The sequence below is a fragment of the Sus scrofa genome, chromosome 9 (assembly GCF_054392235.1).
Source record: "Sus scrofa isolate SSC_HxYL_T2T_F1_AM1 chromosome 9, Sscrofa_HxYL_maternal_Yorkshire_Landrace_v2.0, whole genome shotgun sequence".
Taxonomy (NCBI): Eukaryota; Metazoa; Chordata; class Mammalia; order Artiodactyla; family Suidae; genus Sus; species Sus scrofa.
Window position 1 is genome coordinate 33,795,490 of NC_139391.1, and position 20,813 is coordinate 33,816,302.

At 35.6% G+C, this 20,813-nt stretch overlaps 1 protein-coding gene across 12 annotated transcripts in view; it reads left to right on the top strand.

Annotated features, from left to right (window-relative positions):
* The first annotated feature begins 725 nt into the window (after positions 1 to 725).
* Positions 726 to 20,813, top strand: part of DYNC2H1 (dynein cytoplasmic 2 heavy chain 1) — a 364,937-nt gene continuing 344,849 nt past the window's right edge. For 9 of the 12 annotated variants that reach the window (XR_014815142.1, XM_084975882.1, XM_084975883.1 and 6 more), the window contains exons 1-11: positions 726 to 1,050; positions 5,206 to 5,376; positions 6,081 to 6,216; positions 9,459 to 9,577; positions 11,099 to 11,243; positions 11,995 to 12,227; positions 14,668 to 14,802; positions 14,902 to 15,015; positions 15,133 to 15,244; positions 15,899 to 16,023; positions 17,704 to 17,879. Coding sequence is in view for 9 of the 12 variants with exons in the window: in XM_084975882.1 (XP_084832008.1) it covers positions 856 to 1,050; positions 5,206 to 5,376; positions 6,081 to 6,216; positions 9,459 to 9,577; positions 11,099 to 11,243; positions 11,995 to 12,227; positions 14,668 to 14,802; positions 14,902 to 15,015; positions 15,133 to 15,244; positions 15,899 to 16,023; positions 17,704 to 17,879 (1,661 nt within the window). In the remaining 3 variants the exon portion in view is untranslated. The remainder of the gene's footprint in view (positions 1,051 to 5,205; positions 5,377 to 6,080; positions 6,217 to 9,458; positions 9,578 to 11,098; positions 11,244 to 11,994; positions 12,228 to 14,667; positions 14,803 to 14,901; positions 15,016 to 15,132; positions 15,245 to 15,898; positions 16,024 to 17,703; positions 17,880 to 20,813) is intronic. The other 3 variants (XM_084975886.1, XM_084975887.1, XM_084975889.1) reach the window with 1 other exon arrangement.

Sequence of the window (20,813 nt, forward strand, 5' to 3'; positions counted from 1 at the left end):
TGATGAATATGAGAATAAGTGACCAGGAGTTTAATACCTTGTCATGATACCATGGGGTAGAAAATGTTTTCACTTTTGTATTTGGTTGTGCTCGTTATAAAACAAATTGACAGGCATCATTGCCAGTTTTGGTTATTTTACAAATATGGCTGTGTGTTCCAGTAATGATTTTGGTGAAAAGATGGTGGTTAAATTTTTCTAAAATTAGTAATAGGTAACAAAATTAAAATGGTGGGAAGTTAACACAGACATGAGCGGAGTAAGATTGAAGAAGCAAATTAACGTTGTATTGAACTCCTATTTTTTATCAGCCTCTTTAAAAAGCAATGTTTAAATGGTAATCTCTTAAAATCCTCATTACAGCCTAGATAGTATTTCTTCATTTACAGATGTGGAACTTGACGCTGCCAGAATTGTTTGCTAAAGCAGTTGAAGAGGGATCACTAGAACCCCAGCCATCCTAAATCCAGGTCATACTGATGCACTTGAAGTCTAGAAGTATCTCTTCCACTTACGCGTTATGAGAAGTTATTAGAACGCTTTAAAGGCAGATTTTGCAACAAACTTGCCCAGATCTTTCCAATCGATGACCACGGCGAGCAGCTAAGGAGCTCTGAGGTGGTCGATCAACTCCGAGAGCTTTGCGTGCGCTTGCCCGAGGAGGTAACGCCCACAGCGGGCCGCCGTAGTGCTCCGTCGCCATAGCGACCGCGCCTGGCAACGGTGAGGCGCTGCAGGCCCACTGCTGAGCTCTGGGTTTGAGCAGAGCTCAGTTCTTCCCTTCACTTCCCACCGGACTGTTCTTCCTTCTTCTCTCATTCCCGCCCTCTCTTCCCTCGCCCCTTCTCCAAAATCATGGCGGGCGGAACTGGGGACGTTCGGAAGCTTTTCATCTTCACTACTACCCAGAATTACTTTGGACTGATGTCGGAATCCTGGGACCATACTCTACTGTACAACTGTCCTGAAATCAACAACTTCTTGGATGACGGGAACCAGATGCTCCTCAGAGTGCAGCGATCCGACGGCGGAATCTCCTTTTCCAACGTGGTATGTATGATTCCCTTCACCCCTGCCCTGACCTCCCTTGACATCCCCGGGCTCAGCAAGAGGGATGTTGGGTCCCTCTTAGCCTTTCACGTCGAATCCTCCTAGAGAGCCCAAAGCTGCCTCCGCCTGATGAGCTGTTCTGGCCTCGTGCTTCAGCATGTAGTTTCCAAGCTTGCATCCCTCTTGACCAAAGGAAGTTCCCTGTCCACACACCTGAAGAGAAAAACTCTATATTCTTTCCAGTTTTTCTTTTCTTTTCTTTTTGAAGATTACAGATAGGTTATAACTAAAAAGAAAACATTTACCTTTTTTATTTATTTAAACATTTTCTCTTTCTCCTGTTTTTTCATCTTTAGGGCAAACTCTAGTGGATTTTTTTTTGGATTATATACTGAGTTTAAGATTACTCGAGTGAGAGATTAGGTAGGAATTCAAATCTTTAACGAAATAAGATAGAAAGTTTAAATTCTTTTTGTTGTACGTGATGTATTGATTTATTTATCACACTGCTGCTCCCACCGGCAGGGCTAAGAAATGATTTGCAACCAGGAAGACACACACACACACACACACACACACACAGTCTCTTTTTCTCTCTCTCTCTCACACACACACACAAGAAATGATCAAATTTGCAACCAGGACACACACACACACACACACACACACACACACACACACAGACACAGTCTCTCTCTCAGAGTAATACACAGAAAAAAATTGCCCCACACGTTAAGGTGGCTGAGTAAATGGATGAAAGTTAACAAATCATAGTCATATGTTTTTAAATCTCCTTATCTTGTGTTCATGCACATCCCTAGGTCCAACAGAGTATTTAACACACAGCAAGCATTGAATGCATTTCTGTAGGATGACTGAATCATTCGCCCTCTTTTGAATCTTTAGTTTCTGATTTAATTCAGTTCTATTCAACCGACTTATTTTGAACTCTATATGCAAGGCACTTTGCTAGGTTTGGTGTGTTTACAAGGATATAAAAAGGAAGGAAAATCACAGCCAAGATTTATTTTCCCTTTACACCATCAGGCACTGTTCTAAGCATTTTTGTGTTTTTGGTTTATTTAGTAGTCATAACACTATTCCATTTTATGGCTGAAAAAAATAAGGCACAAAGATTATACCCTAAGTGTTAACTACTCCACTTCTCTAATAGGTAGTATAGTTCAGAATAGGACCCTCTGCTTCGCCTTTTGAGCCTCATTCCAGTGGCCTAGGATGACATGTAACATCGGGGCACATTGTTGTAAGTGCCACTCAAAGTTTAGATAGAGTGTAATGGGAAACAAGATAAGGAGGGGTTTGGATTTATGAAAATATATCTTGGGTTGAGTAATGAAAATCGAAGTTCTAACTTTTTAAAGTGAATAGTTAAGCTAGTAGAGTCCAACAGTGTATTTTACTTTTAGTCATACATCACATATGATTTTTAGTCATATTTGAAAATTTTTTGTTATGTTCTAAGTTGTACTTAAGATATTTGAAAGTCAGCATCTTTAACAAATTAATAAATATTACCTGAGGACATTCTGTGAATCTGACAATTGTCCTAGGTGCTAGGAATAAGCCACAAATACATCAGAGTTTATCTTCAAGGAGTAACATTAAAATGGACAAAAATAGGCTAAACACAGGCACACAGATATATAATATAACATAATTTTGGGTTTTGATAGTGCTATTACTAAAAATGGAGTAATGTCAGTGATGGAGGTGGAGAACTGCATTAAAATAGAGAGGGAGGGAATGTCCGTGTTAATTAATGACCTTTGAAGGGAGAGTTGAATGATGAGTGGTAGGCAGACTTAGAAAAAGAGTTTTCTGGAGTTCCTGTCAATGGCGCAGTGGTTTACGAATCTGACTAGGAACCATGAGCTTGCAGGTTCGATACCTGCTCTTGCTCAGTGGGTTAAGGATCCAGCGTTGCCGTGAGCTGTGGTATGGATTGCAGATGTGGCTCAGATCCCTCGTTGCTGTGGCTCTGGCGTAGGCTGGCAGCTACAGCTCTGATTCGACCCCTAGCCAGGGAACCTCCATATGCCGCAGGAGCAGCCCAAGAAATGGCAAAAAGAAAAAAAAAAAAAAAAAAAAGAGTTTTCTAAGTAAAAGAAAAAAGTACCAAGGCCTTGAGCTGGGTCAAAGGGCAAGAAAAAAAAAAAATCCTGAGTCATCTCTTAAGTTTAATGAATGACCAAAGAGTGTGGAAGTTTATAGCATCAGCTGATAATTTAGGACCTTGTACACCATCTAGGTTGAAATAGGAACTTGTTGATAGTCTTGAAGAGATGTGTGATCTGGTTTATGCTTTAGGATAAAGGCTGACGATTTTTTCTATAATGGGCCTGATATTAAATATTTTTGACTTCGAAGGCCATAGGGTCTCTGCCACAGTTTCATCTCTGCCATTACTATAAGGCAGCCATAGACAATATGTAAATGAATAATTGTGGCTGTATTCTAACAAAACTTTATTTATGGACACTGATATTTGAATTTCATATCATGAAATAAATTATTTTGATTTTTCAAAAAATGTAGAAACAAGTTTTAATTCGTGGCCTGTACAAAAACAGGCAGAAGGATGTAGTATGCTGATTCCTGATCCATCCCAGTAGATGATGGAGGTATTTTCCAACCTTAAAAAAGAATAACTACACCTTAATAGTTATCAAATTATAGTCAGCTAAGGGGAAATAGTAGTTGCTAATGATAGGAAGACTGGGAGGAGATACAGCCAGGAGTGCTGATTCTCAGTTTTCTTTTTTTCAGGGAAAGATTAGCGGCTGTAGCTAACTGATCCTTTGCTTTAACTGACTTTGGCTAGGCAAAGTTCACTGTCCTGCCTGATGCCCCAAGGCACCTTGGCCAGTGACTATAGTTGTTCTTTTCAAAGTATAATGTTAAAATATATAATTTTCTAAATTTTCTTTCTTCAGATAGGTGGGAGAAGGAAAGTACAAGGGCATATATTATTTAATTACTAAAGAGTGAATTTTTCCAATCTCATCTGCAGCTTGCTATTCTCACTTGCTTGTAATTGGAATAAAATGATCATTCTAGCAATAGAATTCTAATGTGTGAAAATGAGAATTGAGAAAAGCAGCAACACCGACTAAATGCTGGCTCCTTCCTAGTGGTTAAAAAAATACATGAAATGGTTAGGAAAAAGAAAAGTATCATGAAAGCTCACTCATCTTTAAGGTGGTTTTCATGCATAGCAGTGAACTTGTTTGAAAGCTTTTTACCAGATAGACTTCTTGGAAAAAAGGAATGAAAACAATTTTGTGAAAATATATATATAATGCAGATACTTCTTTTGGGTGCTATACTTTTCAGCCAATGAACTAGTTGCTATGAACTGACCTATTTTAAACATGATTGCTTTGTGGTGAATGAATTCTAATTTAGCTTAAACAATTCTGATTTTAAATAATCTGATTCTGTGACAATTTAGTAAGTAAGTTTGATGCTCAATACTTTAAGGAAAAAAAAAGATTGGTTCAGGTAAAGATGATTTTAGGGGACAGACAACCTAAGGTTGTTTTGGTAGTTTTTTTTTTGATTCTGGCTACACCTGAGGCATCTGGAGGTTCCCAGGCCAGGGATGGAACCCATTCCACAGCAGCGACCTGAGCTACTGCGGTGACAATGCCAGATCCTTAACCTGCTGCACCACAAGGGAATTCCCTGTTTTGATACTTTTGAGTTTATGTAGAGCTTAGCGTCAAGTAAGAGGGTAATTAATATCCTTTTTATAGACTTTCTGGAATAGAGCGGAGAAGTATACTACTCATCAGTGTGTACCTGGGGCACACAGCTTTGATCTGTAGTATTACTGAATCTGGCTGGAGTGGAATAGTTAGCAGTGTATGTCAACAATATGTATATAGTGGGCTTTATGTTTATAAATCACTTATAAAAGTAGCTTTATGATACAATCACATATAAATGGGGATACATTTTTAAAACCAAAGTATTCTTAAGGAGCAAAAACAGATTGGTTGTAATATATTGTAATTATTTCTAAAGTATACGTTTTCTAAGAGGTAAAATTTCAGTGATACAGCATTTCAGGGAAATATATTTTAATATTAATTTTATGAAAACAACATTAAAATCATTTTTTTATCACTTTAGATTGATTTTGCTGACACAAAAGATAAAGTGCTGGTGTTTTTCAAGCTGCGACCTGAAGTAATTACTGATCAAAATCTACATAATAATATTCTTGTTTCATCTATGTTAGAATCACCTATAAACTCCCTTTACCAAGCAGTACGGCAAATATTTGCACCAATGTTGTTAAAGGTGAGTAAATGAAAATAGCTCGTCCGGTGGTTGTTTTTTTTTTTTTTTTTTTTTTTTTTTGTCTTTTTGCTATTTCTTTGGGCCGCTCCCACGGCATATGGAGGTTCCCAGGCTAGGGGTCCAATCGGAGCTGTAGCCACTGGCCTACGCCAGAGCCACAGCAACGCGGGATCCGAGGAGCAGCGTCTGCAACCTACACCACAGCTCACGGCAACGCCAGATCGTTAACCCACTGAGCAAGGGCAGGTACCGAACCCGCAACCTCATGGTTCCTAGTCGGATTCGTTAACCACTGCGCCACGACGGGAACTCCCGGTGGTTGTTTTTTTAACCTAAGTATCTGGGTTAATGTTTTCATACATGCAACATAAATATTTATTTTTTAATTTACTGTTAATATCATTAATATTTTAGTTTTTAAATTAAAATGTTTTTTCTTTGTAATTAAAACATTTTAAAATATGAGCTTTGTTGACAAATAGAGAAACTGGAGAAAGATAAAAAATGCAGTCTGCATCAGCTCTTACACTACTGTAGTAAATGAGTTTTGACTGTTGAGAGGACTTTTTCCTCCTTTATGAGATAGGGATAGTGTTAGGCTTTGAGTAAAACAGAAATATTTGGACTTGATTCTTTTGACAGTATTTTTAGGAAGCCACTTTGGCAAGATTTTGATTGTTATGCTCTTGTCTGTTTTTATTTAGGATCATGAATGGAGCAGAAACTTTGATCCCAAACTTCAGAATCTTTTGAGTGAACTAGAAGCTGGATTGGGTATAGTTCTACGAAGATCAGACACTAACTTACCAAAACTGAAATTTAAGGAAGATGACACCAGAGGTATTTAACCATAGTTTTATCAAAGAAAGTCAAAACAGTTGCCTTTTTAGTGCATTAGTAAATTAATGTATTTTTTCAAAGATTTCTTCTTTCTACACTTTGGATCTTCTCTGAACTTAAGCTGCTTTTATGTATGTATGTATTTATTTATTTAGTCTTTTTGTCTTTTTTTAGGGTTGCACCCACAGGCACATGGAGATTCCTGGGCTAGGGGTACAATCGGGGCTGTAGCTGCTGTCCTACACCACAGCCACAGCAACATGGGATCCGAGCTGGGTCTGGACCTACACCACAGCTCCCGGCAGCACCAGATCCTTAACCCACTGAGTGTGGCCAGGGATCGAACCCGCATCCTCATGGATGCTAGTTGGGTTTGTTAACCTCTGAGCCATGGCCAGGGATCGAACCCGCATCCTCATGGATGCTAGTTGGGTTTGTTAACCTCTGAGCCATGACGGGAACTCCTTAAACTGCTTTTAAATGAATAGATTTATATGTGGATTTAAGAAGAGGGAAATGTAGTATTTAACAGTATGCAGTTCATGGAAATTGAAAATGTAGTTGATTCTCATTATTTGTGATAGTTATGTTCTATAAAGTCACTGGGAACACTGAATTAGCAAATACTGAAATATTGCTTTTGGGGTCCTATGAGCCTCTGGTCATGTTTTACCAACTGCTCCACAAAGAACCTTGTTTTTTTTTTTTTTTTTTTTTTTTAGTTTTTGTCATATGTGTCCTTGATTATGTTGAGGTATGTTCCCTCTACACCCACTTTGTTGTTCAGAGTTTTTATCATAAATGGATGCCAGATGTGATTTTTGTTAAGACATTTTCTTTATCGCTATTGAGATGATCATATTTTTATTCAATTTTTTAATGTGCTATATCACATTGATTGATTGTGGATATTGAATCATCCTTGCACCTCTGGGAGAAATCTCACGTGATGGTGGTATGAGTACAGAAGCATTTATTCCTCTGCAGTTTTTTGGAATAATTTGAAAATGATAGATTTTATCTCTTCTCCAAACATCTGGTAGCATTCACTAAACCATGTGATGTGATGTAAAGCCATCATGTCCTGGACTTTTGTTTTATGGGAGTTGTTTTTTACTGGTTTGATTTCATGACTGGTTATTAGTCTGTTCATGTTTTCTATTTCTTACTGATTCAGTCTTGGAAGATTGTACATTTCTAGGAATTCGTTACTTTCTTCTAGATTGTCCATTTTATTGGTGTATAGTTGTTCTTTATAATATCTTATACTTTGAATTAATGTGGAACACAACACAACCACAGAAATACAAAGTATAAGATATTAAAAGGGGAGTTCCCGTCGTGATGCAGTGGTTAACGAATCCGACTAGGAACCATGAAGTTGCGGGTTCAGTCCCTGCCCTTGCTCAGTGGGTTGACGATCCGGCCAGTGGCTACAGCTCCAATTGGACCCCTAGCCTGGGAACCTCCATATGCTGCGGGAGCAGCCCAAGAAATAGCAAAAAGACAAAAAAAAAAAAAAAGAAAAGTAAAAGAAAAAAAAAGATATTAAAAGGTTATAACTTCTTTTTCATTTCTGATTTTATTGTTTGGCCTCTCTTTTTTTTTTTTTGTTGAGTGTGGCAAAATGGTATTTATCTTTTCAGGGAACAAACTCTTAGTTTCGTTGATTTTTTTCTATTTTTTTTTAGTCTCTGTTTCATTTATTTCTTCTCTGATCTTTATAATTTCTTTCCTTCTATAACTTTGGGGCTTCTTGTTCTTCTTTTCCTAGTTCCTTGAGGTATAAGGTTAGGTTGTTTTGAGATTTTTCTTATTTGTGAATTAGGCTTGTGTCACTGTAAAATATCCTCTTAGAACTGTTTTGCTGCATCCCACAGATTTTAGATTGTTGTGCTTTTATTTTAAGTTGTCTTCAGGTGTTTTTTGATTTTCTTTTATAATCCATTGGTCATTAGTAGCATGCTATTTAACTTCCATGTGTTTGTGTTCTTTGCAGTTTTTTTCTTCTAGTTGATTTCTGATCTCAGAGCATTGTGGTCGGAAAGGATGCTTGATATAATTTCATTTTTCTTAAATTTACTGAGTTTATTTTGTGGTCTAGCATGTCCTGGAGAATTTACCATGTACATTTGAAATAGATGTATATTCTGCTGTTTGTGGGTAGAATCTTCTGTTTATTTGGTTTAATGTGTTGTTTAAAGCAGTTGTTTCTTTATTGACTTTCTGTCTGGATGATCTTTCCATTGATGCATGAATAAAACAGTGTAAATTTGATGCTATTTTTGTTTCTAGTGGATGTAAATAAAAGCTTTTTTTCATAGACATTGTACATCTTCAAGAATACAGAAGTATGCAAGATTATCAAAAGAAACTAGTAACTTTCTGGCTTTTTATTTTCAATTGATCTTTTTTCTTTTTCATGTTTTTCTTCTAGTTTTATTGAGGTAATTGACAGACAGCACTGTATAAGTTTAAGGTGGGCAGCATAGTGATTTGACTTACATGTATCGTGAAATGATTACCACAGTAAGTTTAGTAAACATCCTTCATCTCACACAGAAACAAAATTAAAGAAATAGGAACACATTTTTTCCTTATGCTGAGAAGTCTTAGGATTTATTCCCTTAAGAACTTTTATTTTATTTTTATTTTTAATTTATTTTTATTTATTTATTTTTGCCTTTTCTAGGGCTGCTCCCAGGCTAGGGGTCTAATTGGAGCTGTAGCCGCCACCGCCGCCGGCCTACACCATGGCCACAGCAACGCAGGATCCAAGCCGTGTCTGCAACCTACACCACAGCTCACGGCAACGCCGGATCCTCAACCCATTGAGCAAGGCCACGGATCGAACCTGCAACCTCATGGTTCCTAGTCAGATTAGTTAACCACTGCGCCATGACGGGAACTCCCAAGAACTTTTATATATAGTATAAAGTAGTGTTAATTATATTTATGTGTTACACATTACATCCTTAGTACTTTTAGAACTGGTAGTTTGTACCTTTTGACCACCTTCATCTAATTCCTCCTCTCCCTAACCCACCTTCTCTGGTAACCAGCAATCTGATCTCTTTTTCCATGAGTGTGCTTGTATGTGTGTTTGATTTTGAAGTGTAATTGACCTACAAAACTTTGGTAATTCCTGAAGCACAACATAGTGATTCAGTATTTCTTTACATTTAAAAATGATCACCATGATAATAATTGATATTTCTTTTTTTTCCTTTTCACTTTTTCAGGTATTCTTACACCAAGTGATGAGTTCCAGTTTTGGATAGAGCAAGCTCATCGTGGAAACAAACAGATCAGTAAAGAAAGAGCCAATTATTTTAAAGAATTATTTGAAACAATTGCAAGAGTATGTGATTCATATGTAGATATATGCATCAGGCCTTTGGTAGAAGTACTTTTGCTTTCAGCTTTTATTAGATTTATCTCTGTTTTAAAATCATTACTTGATGGTTCTAGACAAAATATGTTCTTCAGATGTAGCAGGGTTTACCTATGTGTGTTTAACATGAGTATAACTTAGAAGTCCAAACTTTTAAAAAAATTAAATTCTAATCACTAGTAAATATTTTCCTCAAAGACGTAATTACTTTTTTGCAGGTACATAGGGAAAAAACAGAAACCTAATTCTATCAGAGGTTTATCCAAGTGGAGGTTAGATGTTCTTTGGAAAGAATATTGACTTTATTCAAATTAGCATTTTGAAGGAACCTGAAATATAAAAAAGTCTTAGTTTGATACTTATTTGTTTATTCCTTGGTGTATCTATAGAGAGGTTAAATAGGTGACCATTTTATGTGTTTTTGTACACAAATTTATTCTTTTCCAAATATATGTAATTTATCTTCATTTTCGATATCATTTCATTAATATCATTTGAATGAAGTATTTTTTGTTTGTTTGTTTTTGCTTTTTAGGGCCACACTCATGGCATATGGAAATTCCCAGGCTAGGGGTCCAGTCGAAGCTACAGCTGACGGCCTACACCACAGCTACAGCAATGCCAGATCCTTACACTGAGAGAAGCCAGGGATCGAATCTGCAACCTCATGGATCCTAGTTGGGTTTTGTTAACTGCTGAGCCACTAAGGGAACTCCTGAATGAAGTATTAAATGGTTTTAAACTTTTTTTTGTAACAGTGATGAAATGTAGAATAATATACCTTGCACTATGTTTGTATTATTAGTAATATTGTTCAACCCAGTAAATAAATGTATAGATCTCTGAAGTGAAATGAATAGTGTGTATATGGTGTTAAGGTCACCTCTTTTGGGTCATTAAAATAAATGAATTCAAATTTAAAGCAAATTGGGCCAAGGTTAAAAATAAATTTATAGAGTTTATACAATTTGTATTTTTTTCTCTTAGCTTTCATGAAATTTGTTTGTAAAGGAATATATAGGGTATTTGGGTAAAGAAGTAATATTATTTATTTATTTAAAATTTTTTTTTTGTGTGTGTGTTTTTTCTTTTCTAGGGCTGCATCTGCAGCATATGGAGGTTCCCAGGCTAGAGGTCTAATCGGAGGCTGTAGCCGCTGGCCTACACCAGAGCCACAGCAACACGGGATCCGAGCTGCATCTGCAACCTACACCACAGCTCACAGCAACGCCGGATCGTTAACCCACTGAGCAAGGGCAGGGATTGAACCCGCAACCTCATGGTTCCTAGGCAGATTCATTAACCACTGCGCCACGATGGGAACGCCCAAGAAGTAATATATTATTTAGTAGAAAAAGAGGAGAAAGTAATATGGCAGATTATTAGATTATTATTATTATATAGCATTTGCATAAATCTGAACATTTTGACTGTATTGCTTAAGGTATAAATATGATTATGTTTAAAATGAGTGTATTTTGGTTTTAGGAGTTTTATAACTTGGATGGTCTCTCCTTATTGGAAGTGGCTGACTTGGTGGAGACCACTCGGGATGTTGTAGATGATGTGTGGAGACAAACAGAGCATGACCATTATCCTGAGTCACGAATGTTACATCTCTTAGATATTATAGGTACTAGTAAGAATAAACTTTTGAAATTTGGGAAGCCTGCCTTATTTTGTTTTCTCTTTTTTCTTTTACATCCTTAGCTAAAATATTCCTTAATGTAATAATTGTTGCTTAAAGTAGCTCTTAGAACAAAATATATATGATTATTTAAGTAGATATTTGTACATAGTTGGTTAATTTAAATAATAGTGTCATTCTTTGACCATTTATACAACTAAATGAACATAGATTTTTAGTCCCTTTTCATGTATTAATTTAGACTTTATTTTGTAATAAACTGAAAAGTTTAATATATCTTGGCTTATCTGTTATGTTACAAGTACATATATTTTTGACCCAGAAAATATATACCTTTCTCATTATTATCCTTAGGAAATATTAGACAAGTATGTAAAGGTGTATATACAAGGATATTTATTACAGCATTGTTTGTAAAATGAGAGTAGAAACAAATAGCAATTGAAAACTTGTTATGAAATGCTATATCCATACAGTGGGCTCTGCAGCCTTTAAAAAAATATCTATTTCCACAGTTCAGAGATTTATATGATATATCAAAAGTTGCAAAAATATAAATAAATATGTGTGTGCTTAGGTATTTTTGAAAAATATTTGTTATGGATAGTACTAGTCTAAGGGGGTGAATGTGATGTTTTGTAGATCCTTAGTTTGCTAATTTGTATATTATTTTAATTTTATAATAAGCATCTATTCCATAATTACTCATTAAAAATTTTGTTCTATGTTTTATTAGGTGGTTCATTTGGAAGATTTGTTCAGAAAAAGTTAGGGATGTTGAAATTATGGGATGATCCTTATCATCTTGTGAAGGAAAATCTGAATGCTGGTATTTCAATTTGTGAACAGTGGGTGATTGCCTGTAGTCATCTAACAGGTCAAGTGTGGCAGCGCTATGTTCCTCATCCCTGGAAAAGTGAAAAATATTTTCCTGAAACACTTGACAAACTTGGCAAACGCCTTGAAGAGGTACGATTTGATTGTTTGAATCCTTGTTTTTAAATGTAAAGTAGGTTGTCACTTGCTTAAGAATTAATTTTATAATTAATAAGCACTACACATCTGAGATAAATTAAACTTTTGGGAGAGAGTAAGAGTTCAGGAGTTCCTATTGTGGCTCAGTAATTAAGAACCCGACGTAGTGTCCATGGATGCAGGTTCAATGCGGGTTCAATCTCTAGCCTCACTCACTGGGTTAAGGGTCTGGCATTGCTGCAAGCTGTGGTGTAGGTTGCAGATGCAGCTTTGATCTGGCATTCCTGTGACTGTGGTGTAGGCCTTGACCCCTAGCCTGGGAACTTTCATATGCTGTAGGTGCAGCCATAAAAAAGAAGGAAAAGAAAGGTGAAGTTCGTGTGATGATTTATGGCAGTCATGTGATACAGTACCAAGTGTCCAGTGGGTACAAACTAAGTGTTGGCTTCCACTTTCTTTCTTTTTCTTTATTGTGTGGCTGTTCACTTTGTAAGTTGTGAACTTCTTATTTTGTTCTTTGTTGTAAAAAGGATAATCAACCCACTTGTCCATGCATGGAAGCTCTAGACTTTTATAAGCAGGGATAGCTTTGTAGGGGGTACTCAGTGGAAATATTTGAAACAGCTGCTTCATTTACCTAAGTTATGAATTTCAGTATAGAACTTACATATCTACCTTGAAGGAATAGGCAGAATGAGAATATGTGAAGTGTGCAAAGCTCACTTTTTCCTTTTTTGCTGAAGGAAACCATAGTTCTTCAGGGATTTTTTGTTGTTGTTGTTTTTAACTTTTTTCATTATGAGAAATTTCAAACATATGCAAAAGTAAAATTGTTTAACAACTGCCAATATATCCATTACTCAATTTCAGCAGCCACTGACATTTAGTTCTCGTTGCATCTTTGTCTCCCCTGCCTTCCTTTTTTTTGCTGGAGTGTTTATTTAAAGACAATCCAAGAAATCTTACACTGTTACCTTTAGAACATTATAGTATCAATAGCAAACCTAACAAAATAACAAGAATTTCTTAATACTATTTATATCTAATCAATGTTCAAGTCTCTTGATCCTGTTAGAAACTTTTTTAGTTACTAAAAATGTTAGTTTACTTGGACCAGGTTGCTTCGTAGGCAGTGCTATATAGTTCTTATATATTATATCAGGAGGCATGTGGTATCTGGTTTTCCCACTTTTTATGAGTTTAAGTTTAATCTGTGGGCTCATGTATGATTAGCCTGACCCATCTGTTATAATGCTTTTCGCCAACTTTTTCTTAATAATTGATTGTGAGGAGTTGCAGAATGATGATTTTCTAATTCTGCTGCTCTTTCTGCATTTTTTAGTGATGATGGAAAAACTTTTTCTTCATCAGTTTTTTTGTTACCTTGTAATGTAGTTTGTACAGGAGTGACAGCATAGACAATTACTTTTTTCTTTTTATTTATCTCTTTTTAGACTAATGAGCAGTAAGTTACTTTCATAGAAAGTTCCAGAGGCAGTCAATGAAATGTTTTTTAGTAGTATCATTATGAACTTATGAGTTTTTATATTTTATGAGTTTCAACTCATTGTAGTTATTATTACTATACTCAAATTGGTCCATCTTTGGACAGTGAGTTCGCCTTTAAGTTGACTCTGTGTCATTGTGACATGAATCTAGTATTGCTTTGATAACTTCTTTACTTCCTTTTCAGGCCTCTCAAAATGTACTGGCTCCTCTTGTACATTTTCCGTTTCATACTGGGAATTAGTCATTTTTCCAAAGACCCTGGTTCTTTTTAGTGGAAAATTGTGTTTAGTAACTACAGTCTGGTTGAGGAAACAGTAAATTTTATTTAGATATTAGTGATTTTAGGCCTTCTCAGTAGACAGCATTGTTAAATTGGTATTTTTTTTATTGGTAGAAAAATGAATTATGAGTTTGTAGTGATATTTCCAACTCAAATGGAAGATTATAAGCGTATTTACCTAACTTTTTGATTACCTTTAGGTTGTTGGTAGAAATTTTAAATACAGAATGCAATAAATTGTCTTCTTCCTCTTTGTAAATTATACATAATGGAGTTGTTAACATATTGTTTCATTATTAGAAGTGCAGTTTAACACAGAATAATAAAAATCATAAGTTTTACTATGTTAATAAGGAGAGACTCTAAAAATTTACTTAAGCTTTAAACAATAGCTTTAAAATATTCAGATATTATATATTTTCACTAGATTTGAGCAAATTGATTGTGGTGTGATGATACAGTATATCTGAGTATCACTTTGATTATTGATGAGTAAAAATTATCAAGATTATAGTTTCACTTTTATTATTTATTTCAGAAAACCTAGCTTAAAGAAATTCTTACCTAGTATCTTTAGGTTTTAGACATAATTGTGCTGATTTATTGATTTAAATAAATTTGTTGTCTTAATATTTTATGTTTTAGGTCTTGGCTGTTAGAACAATTCATGAGAAACTTATCTATTTTTCACCTGCCAGTGATGAGAAAATCACATGCCTGGCTCGAGTATTTGAACCTTTTACTGGCCTGAATCCTGTGCAATATAATCCATATACTGAGGTTGAATATATATCTTTGTATACTTTCCCATTTGTGTTGTTCTTTTTAAAAGCAGATTTTTAAAATATTAAAGTCTAATAATAATGCTAATTTTTTTAGCCTTTATGGAAAGCTGCAGTGTCTCAGTATGAAAAAATTATTGCACCTGCGGAACAAAAAATAGCAGGAAAATTGAAAAATTATATTTCAGAAATTCAGGATAGTCCACAGCAGGTAACATATTGAAATAATTAACTTTAAATATTTCCCTTAAGCTATTTTAGGAGATATTCATCATTTACCTAGTTGATCTACTTGAGATGAACATATACATATTTTGTTTTATGTTAGCTTCTTCAAGCATTTCTGAAATATAAAGAGTTGGTGAAGCGTCCAACTATAAGCAAAGAATTGATGCTAGAAAGAGAAACTTTACTGGCAAGACTTATGGATTCAGTTAAAGGTAAAAGTTTATCAGAGATTATAGTGTTTGCTTTAAAAAGTATTTTTGGGAGTTCTGTCGTGGCGCAGTGGTTAACGAATCCGACTAGGAACCATGAGGTTGCGGGTTTGGTCCCTGCCCTTGCTCAGTGGGTTAATGATCCGGCGTTGCCGTGAGCTGTGGTGTAGGTTGCAGACGCGGCTTGGATCCCATGTTGCTGTGGCTCTGGCGTAGGCCGGTGGCTACAGCTCCGATTCAACCCCTAGCCTGGGAACCTCCATATGCCGCGGGAGCGGCCCAAGAAATAGCAACAACAACAACAACAACAAAAAGACAAAAAAGACAAAAAAAAAAAAAATAAATAAAAAAAAAAAAAAAATAAAAAGTATTTTTGTTGGTTGCTTTTTTCTTTTTTGTATATCATTTGGGATTAAGATATTATATTTTATGACATATACATGCTGATATTAATTTACTGTCAGTAATAAATGATAAACATTTTAAATTAACTGATTATTTCCTCTCATTTGGTACATGGTGAGGTCCCTGAGGGTAAGGGACTAAACCTTATTATTTTTATAGTCTCAACATTTGACATAGCGCTTGGTACATGGAAGGCATTTAGGAAGTCTTTGCTGAATGTGTGTAATCATTTATTTGATTTATATTTTATAGATTTTCGATTAGATTTTGAGAATCGATGCCGTGGAATTCCTGGTGATGCATCTGGACCACTTTCTGGCAAAAATCTTTCAGAGGTTGTCAATAATATAGTTTGGGTTCGCCAGTTGGAACTAAAGGTACTAGTTTTAATAAAAGTTGAAGAATACTAATTGTAAAATTTGCTGAATTAATGTAGAAAGCACTCTAGAACTGTAATGAAAACATTAAAAAAAAAAATCTTTTCCTTGGCATATCCATCTAATTTTCAAGTGAAAATGTAGAATTCTGAAAATGTTAAAAATATGAAAAATGCATAATTTTCAAAGCATTTTTTAATTCTTTGTTTTTATTTTTTTCTTTTTAGGGCTGTACTTGCAGCATATGGAAGTTTAACAGGCTAGATGTCGAATCAGAGCTATAGCTGCTGGCCTATGCCACAGACACAGCAAGGTGAGATCTGAGCTGTGTCTGCAGCCTATGCCACAGCTCATGGCAGTGCCAGAACCTTAACCCACTGAGCAAAGCCAGGGATTGAACCCACATACTCATGGGTACTAGTCAGGTTCTTAACTCCTGAGCCATCATGGGAACTCTGGATTTTTTAAATTCTTTGAAGTGTATCATTGCAGAATCTTGGTAGGTGCAAAGTTTACTGGCAAGTATGTTTATATAAATAAATAATCCCAGGTTGAAAGGAAGTTAAAGGAAAAGTGAAAGATAATTGTGGTATTCCCGCAGGTAGTGGCAGCAGTTTATAGATTTAAAGGACTATTATTTTAATAATAATAAAGTTGATCTAATTAGTATGTGGTACAATGTCTTATATTCAGCTCATATAATACATTTTTTTTTTTTTTCTTTTTCTAGGGCCGCTCCCGCGGCATATGGAGGTTCCCAGGCTAGGGGTCTAATTGGAGCTGTAGCCACCGGCCTACGCCAGAGCCACAGCAACTCGGGATTCAAGCCGCGTTTGTGACCTACACCACAGCTCATGGCAATGCCGGATCCTTAACCCACAAAGAAAGGCCAGGGATTGAACCTGCAACCTCATGGTTCCTAGTTGGATTCGTTAACCATTGTGCCATGACAGGAACTCCCATGTAATAAATATTAATTGGTAATAATATTTAAGAACAACAGCTGTAGAGTATTATAAAGGCTTCTACATTTTAGAGTTCTATTTCTTATTTTTTTCTTTTTTTTTTTGACTCTGTGGTGCAGTAGCTTGATGTGGGATCTCAGTTCCCAGGCCAGGGATTTAACCCAGTGGTGAAAGCACCGAGTCCTAACCACTAGACCACCAGGGAACTCCCAGAGTTCTACTTCTTCAAGTTTATACTTTTGATGTTTTATTTTCGGTAATATTCTGCCTAATTTTATCAGTCAGCTTTCCAAGATGCTATAATGTTCTTTTATAGCTGTGGAGGAAAGGCATTTCTCTCCTTTAATTGACGTCCAAATTGGCCTAATTATTATTTGTACTATTAACCAGAGCATTTAATAAAGGGCTCAAATGATTATTTAACATGTTTAGGAGTATTGCTAAATTCTTGGACTTTCAACTGAATTTACCATAACTTACCCTTGAAATTATGCCTTGTATGTGTTATCCTCTGTGTTTTGCTATTCTGAGATTGTATAATTTAGAAGCAAAGTAGGGTTTACTATTCTTAACTTCACTAGTAGATCTTCTGTTTTACTGTTTACAGGTGAATGGGAAAATAATTTCTGAATTACAGACCAGAGAAGGGGGTTGCTTTTATGCTAATTTTGTTAGAATTTAAATAATAAATATTCTTGTAATTTGGCTTTTTAAGGTGGACGATACTATCAAGATTGCAGAAGCTCTTTTATCTGACTTGTCGGGGTTTCGATCTTTCCATCGAAGTGCTGAAGATCTCTTAGACCAGTTTAAACTATATGAACAAGAACAATTTGATGATTGGTCCAGGGATATTCAGTCTGGTTTGTCTGATTCCAAATCTGGTTTGTGGTAAGTATAAGCATATTAAACAGTGAAATCTATACAAGAAACTTTTTTCTTATGTTATTAATCCAAAGGGCAAGATGGAATTAAGTATCTCTACTCCTCTCTCCTTTCTACAAACTTGCTGCTGCTTTTAGATTTTTTTTTTTTGGTTTTTGATGATCAGCTTTTAAGTCATTAAGGTTAGAAAGTTTGACTGCCTTCCTCTTGCTTTTTTTTTTTTAATTCATTCTGCAAATGCTTATAGAGCTCCTATTTTTTTTATATTTATTTATTAATTGATTAATTTATTTTTGCTTTTTAGGGCCCCACCTGAGGCATATGGAAGTTCCCAGACTAGGGGTCTAATCAGAGCTACAGCTGCTGGCCTACGCCAGAGCCACAGCAACGCCAGATCTGAGCTACAACACAGCTCACGGCAGTGACCCGATCCTTAACCTGCTGAATGAGGCCAGGGATCAAACCTGCAACCTTATGGTTCCTAGTCGGATTTGTTTCCGCTGCACCATGACGGGAACTCCTCCTATTTTTTTTTTTTAATTACTCAATGAATTCTGTTACATTTATAGGTGTACAACAGTCATCACAACATCAATTTTACAGCGTTTCCATCCAAAACCCCAGGTGCATCCTCCCACTCCCAACCGGTTTCATGTGGAAACCATAAGTTTTTCAAAGTCTGTGAGTCAGTATCTGTCCTGGAAAGAAGTTCATTAGGTCCTTTTTTTAGATTCCACATGTAAATGATAGCATATGATGTTGGTGTCTCACTGGCTAACTTCACTTAGCATGATAATTTCTAGGTCCATCCATGTTATTGCAAATGCCATTATTTCTTTCCTTTTAATGGCTGAGTAATATTCCATTGTGTATATGTACCACATCTTCTTTATCCACTCCTCTGTTAATGGATATTTAGGTTGTTTCCATGTCCTGGTTCACTATTGCTGCAGTAAACATTGGAGTGCATGTATCTTTGAGAGTCATGGTTTTTCTCTGGATGGATGCTCAGGAGTGGGATTGCTGGATCGAATGGTAATTCTATTTTTAGTTTTCTGAGGAATCTCCCTACTGTTTTCCATAGTGGTTGCACCAAATTACATTCCCACCAACAGTGTAATAGGTTTCCCTTCTCTCCACACCCTCTTCAGCGTTTATTGTTTGTAGACTTTTTGATGATGGCCATTCTGGCCAGTGTAAGGTGGTACCTCATAGTGGTTTTCATTTGCATTTCTCTAATAATGAATGATGTTGAACATCTTTTCATGTGTTTTTTGGCCATCTGTATGTCTTCTTTGGAGAGTTGTCTGTTTAGATCGTCTGACCATTTTTTTGATTTGGTTTTTTTTTTTTTTTTGTATTGAGCTACAGAAAGTGTTCATAAATTTTAGAGATTAATCCCTTGCCACTCACTTCGTTTGCAAATATTTTCTCCCATTCTGTGGATTGTCTTTTCGTTTTGTTTAGGGTTTCCTTTGCTGTGCAGAAACTTTTAAATTTAATTAAGTCCCGTTTGTTTATTTTTGTTTTTATTGTCATTACTTTAGGAGGTGGATCTGAGAAGATATTGCAGTGGTTTATGTCAGAGATTTGGCCTATGTTTTCCTCTAAGAGTTTTATAATATCTGGTCTGATAGTTAGATCTTTAATCCATTTCGAGGTTATTTTTGTGTGTGGTGTTAGAAAGTGTTCTAATTTCATTCTTTTACATGTGGCTATCCAGTTTTCCCAGCACCACTTATTGAGGGGGGTGTCTTTTCTCCACCCTTTGCTTTTCATATCCATTCCCTCACCTGCATATTCTCATTTTGAAATAAGGCTTTTCCTCTCCCTTAATTTTTTTGTAACTGGAATACATATGTTTTCCTACCTTTTATGTTAATATAATATAAAGTCCCCTCACCCCCAACACACATGTATTAAATTTTATTATTTTTATTTTTTTATTATTTTATTAAAATTTTATTATTTTTAAGCTTCTTGAGTTGAAGAAAATTTCTTCATGGTGTCCAACATAATAAGCATTTAGTAAATATTTATTAAGCTATATTGAATGTAATTTAATTGGTTAACCTAATTATTCTAATGGGTATTTAAAATGGATGGTCTAGAAAAACTGTTATTTCTTTGTTTAGGTCAACTTTTCCAGCATATTATTATCTGTATTTTTGGAAACTTGCCATGTTTTAGTTTTTAGAAACTTGTTACTTTTTAACTTAGGCCTTAATGTGAAATTCTGTTTATTTTTCTTATACTGCTTGCAATGAATAATTAGGCCAAAAGTGGTGATGTCTTAGACTGGAGTGAATAATTTTTTCTCCTTTGCCTTGAATTTTGGTTTTGGAGGAAGAATAAAAAAACAAAGGTGCTAGAGCATAATAATTATAACTTTATGCCATTTAACTCTGTCATTTTCTACCCCTGAAGCTAAAATATGAGAAATAATCCAGCTTCTCCCGCCTCTCCCCTTGCCCCAAAAAGTAAAGAGTTCTTTGGTCAACTAATTTTGGAGAATTTTCACATTTTTATTACTGTAGCTCTGTTGGGGATGTACTGTGTAAGGTACTATACTGAATGGGCTGAAACCTGCAATAAAGATGCCTGTTTAACTTTGTTCAACCTGTTGTTTCCCATTTGATGATGAAACCTCTTGCTTTTTCTGGGGGTAAAACCCATTGTTTTCCCATAGAATCAAGTGTATTTTGGTACATATTTTAGAGTATGCTGGTATGTAGAACTAATTTTGAATATTAGTTTTGAATAAGGGCAAAAAAAATCACCATTATAATGTTCTGGTAGGCTTTTGTTCTTTTAGGAAAGTTTGGGCCAAATCATTATTTATTTACTTATTTATTTATTTATTCTTTTTTAGGGCTGCACCTGTGGCATATGGAGTTTCCCAGGCTAGGGGTCGAATTGGAGCTACAGCTGCCAGCCTAC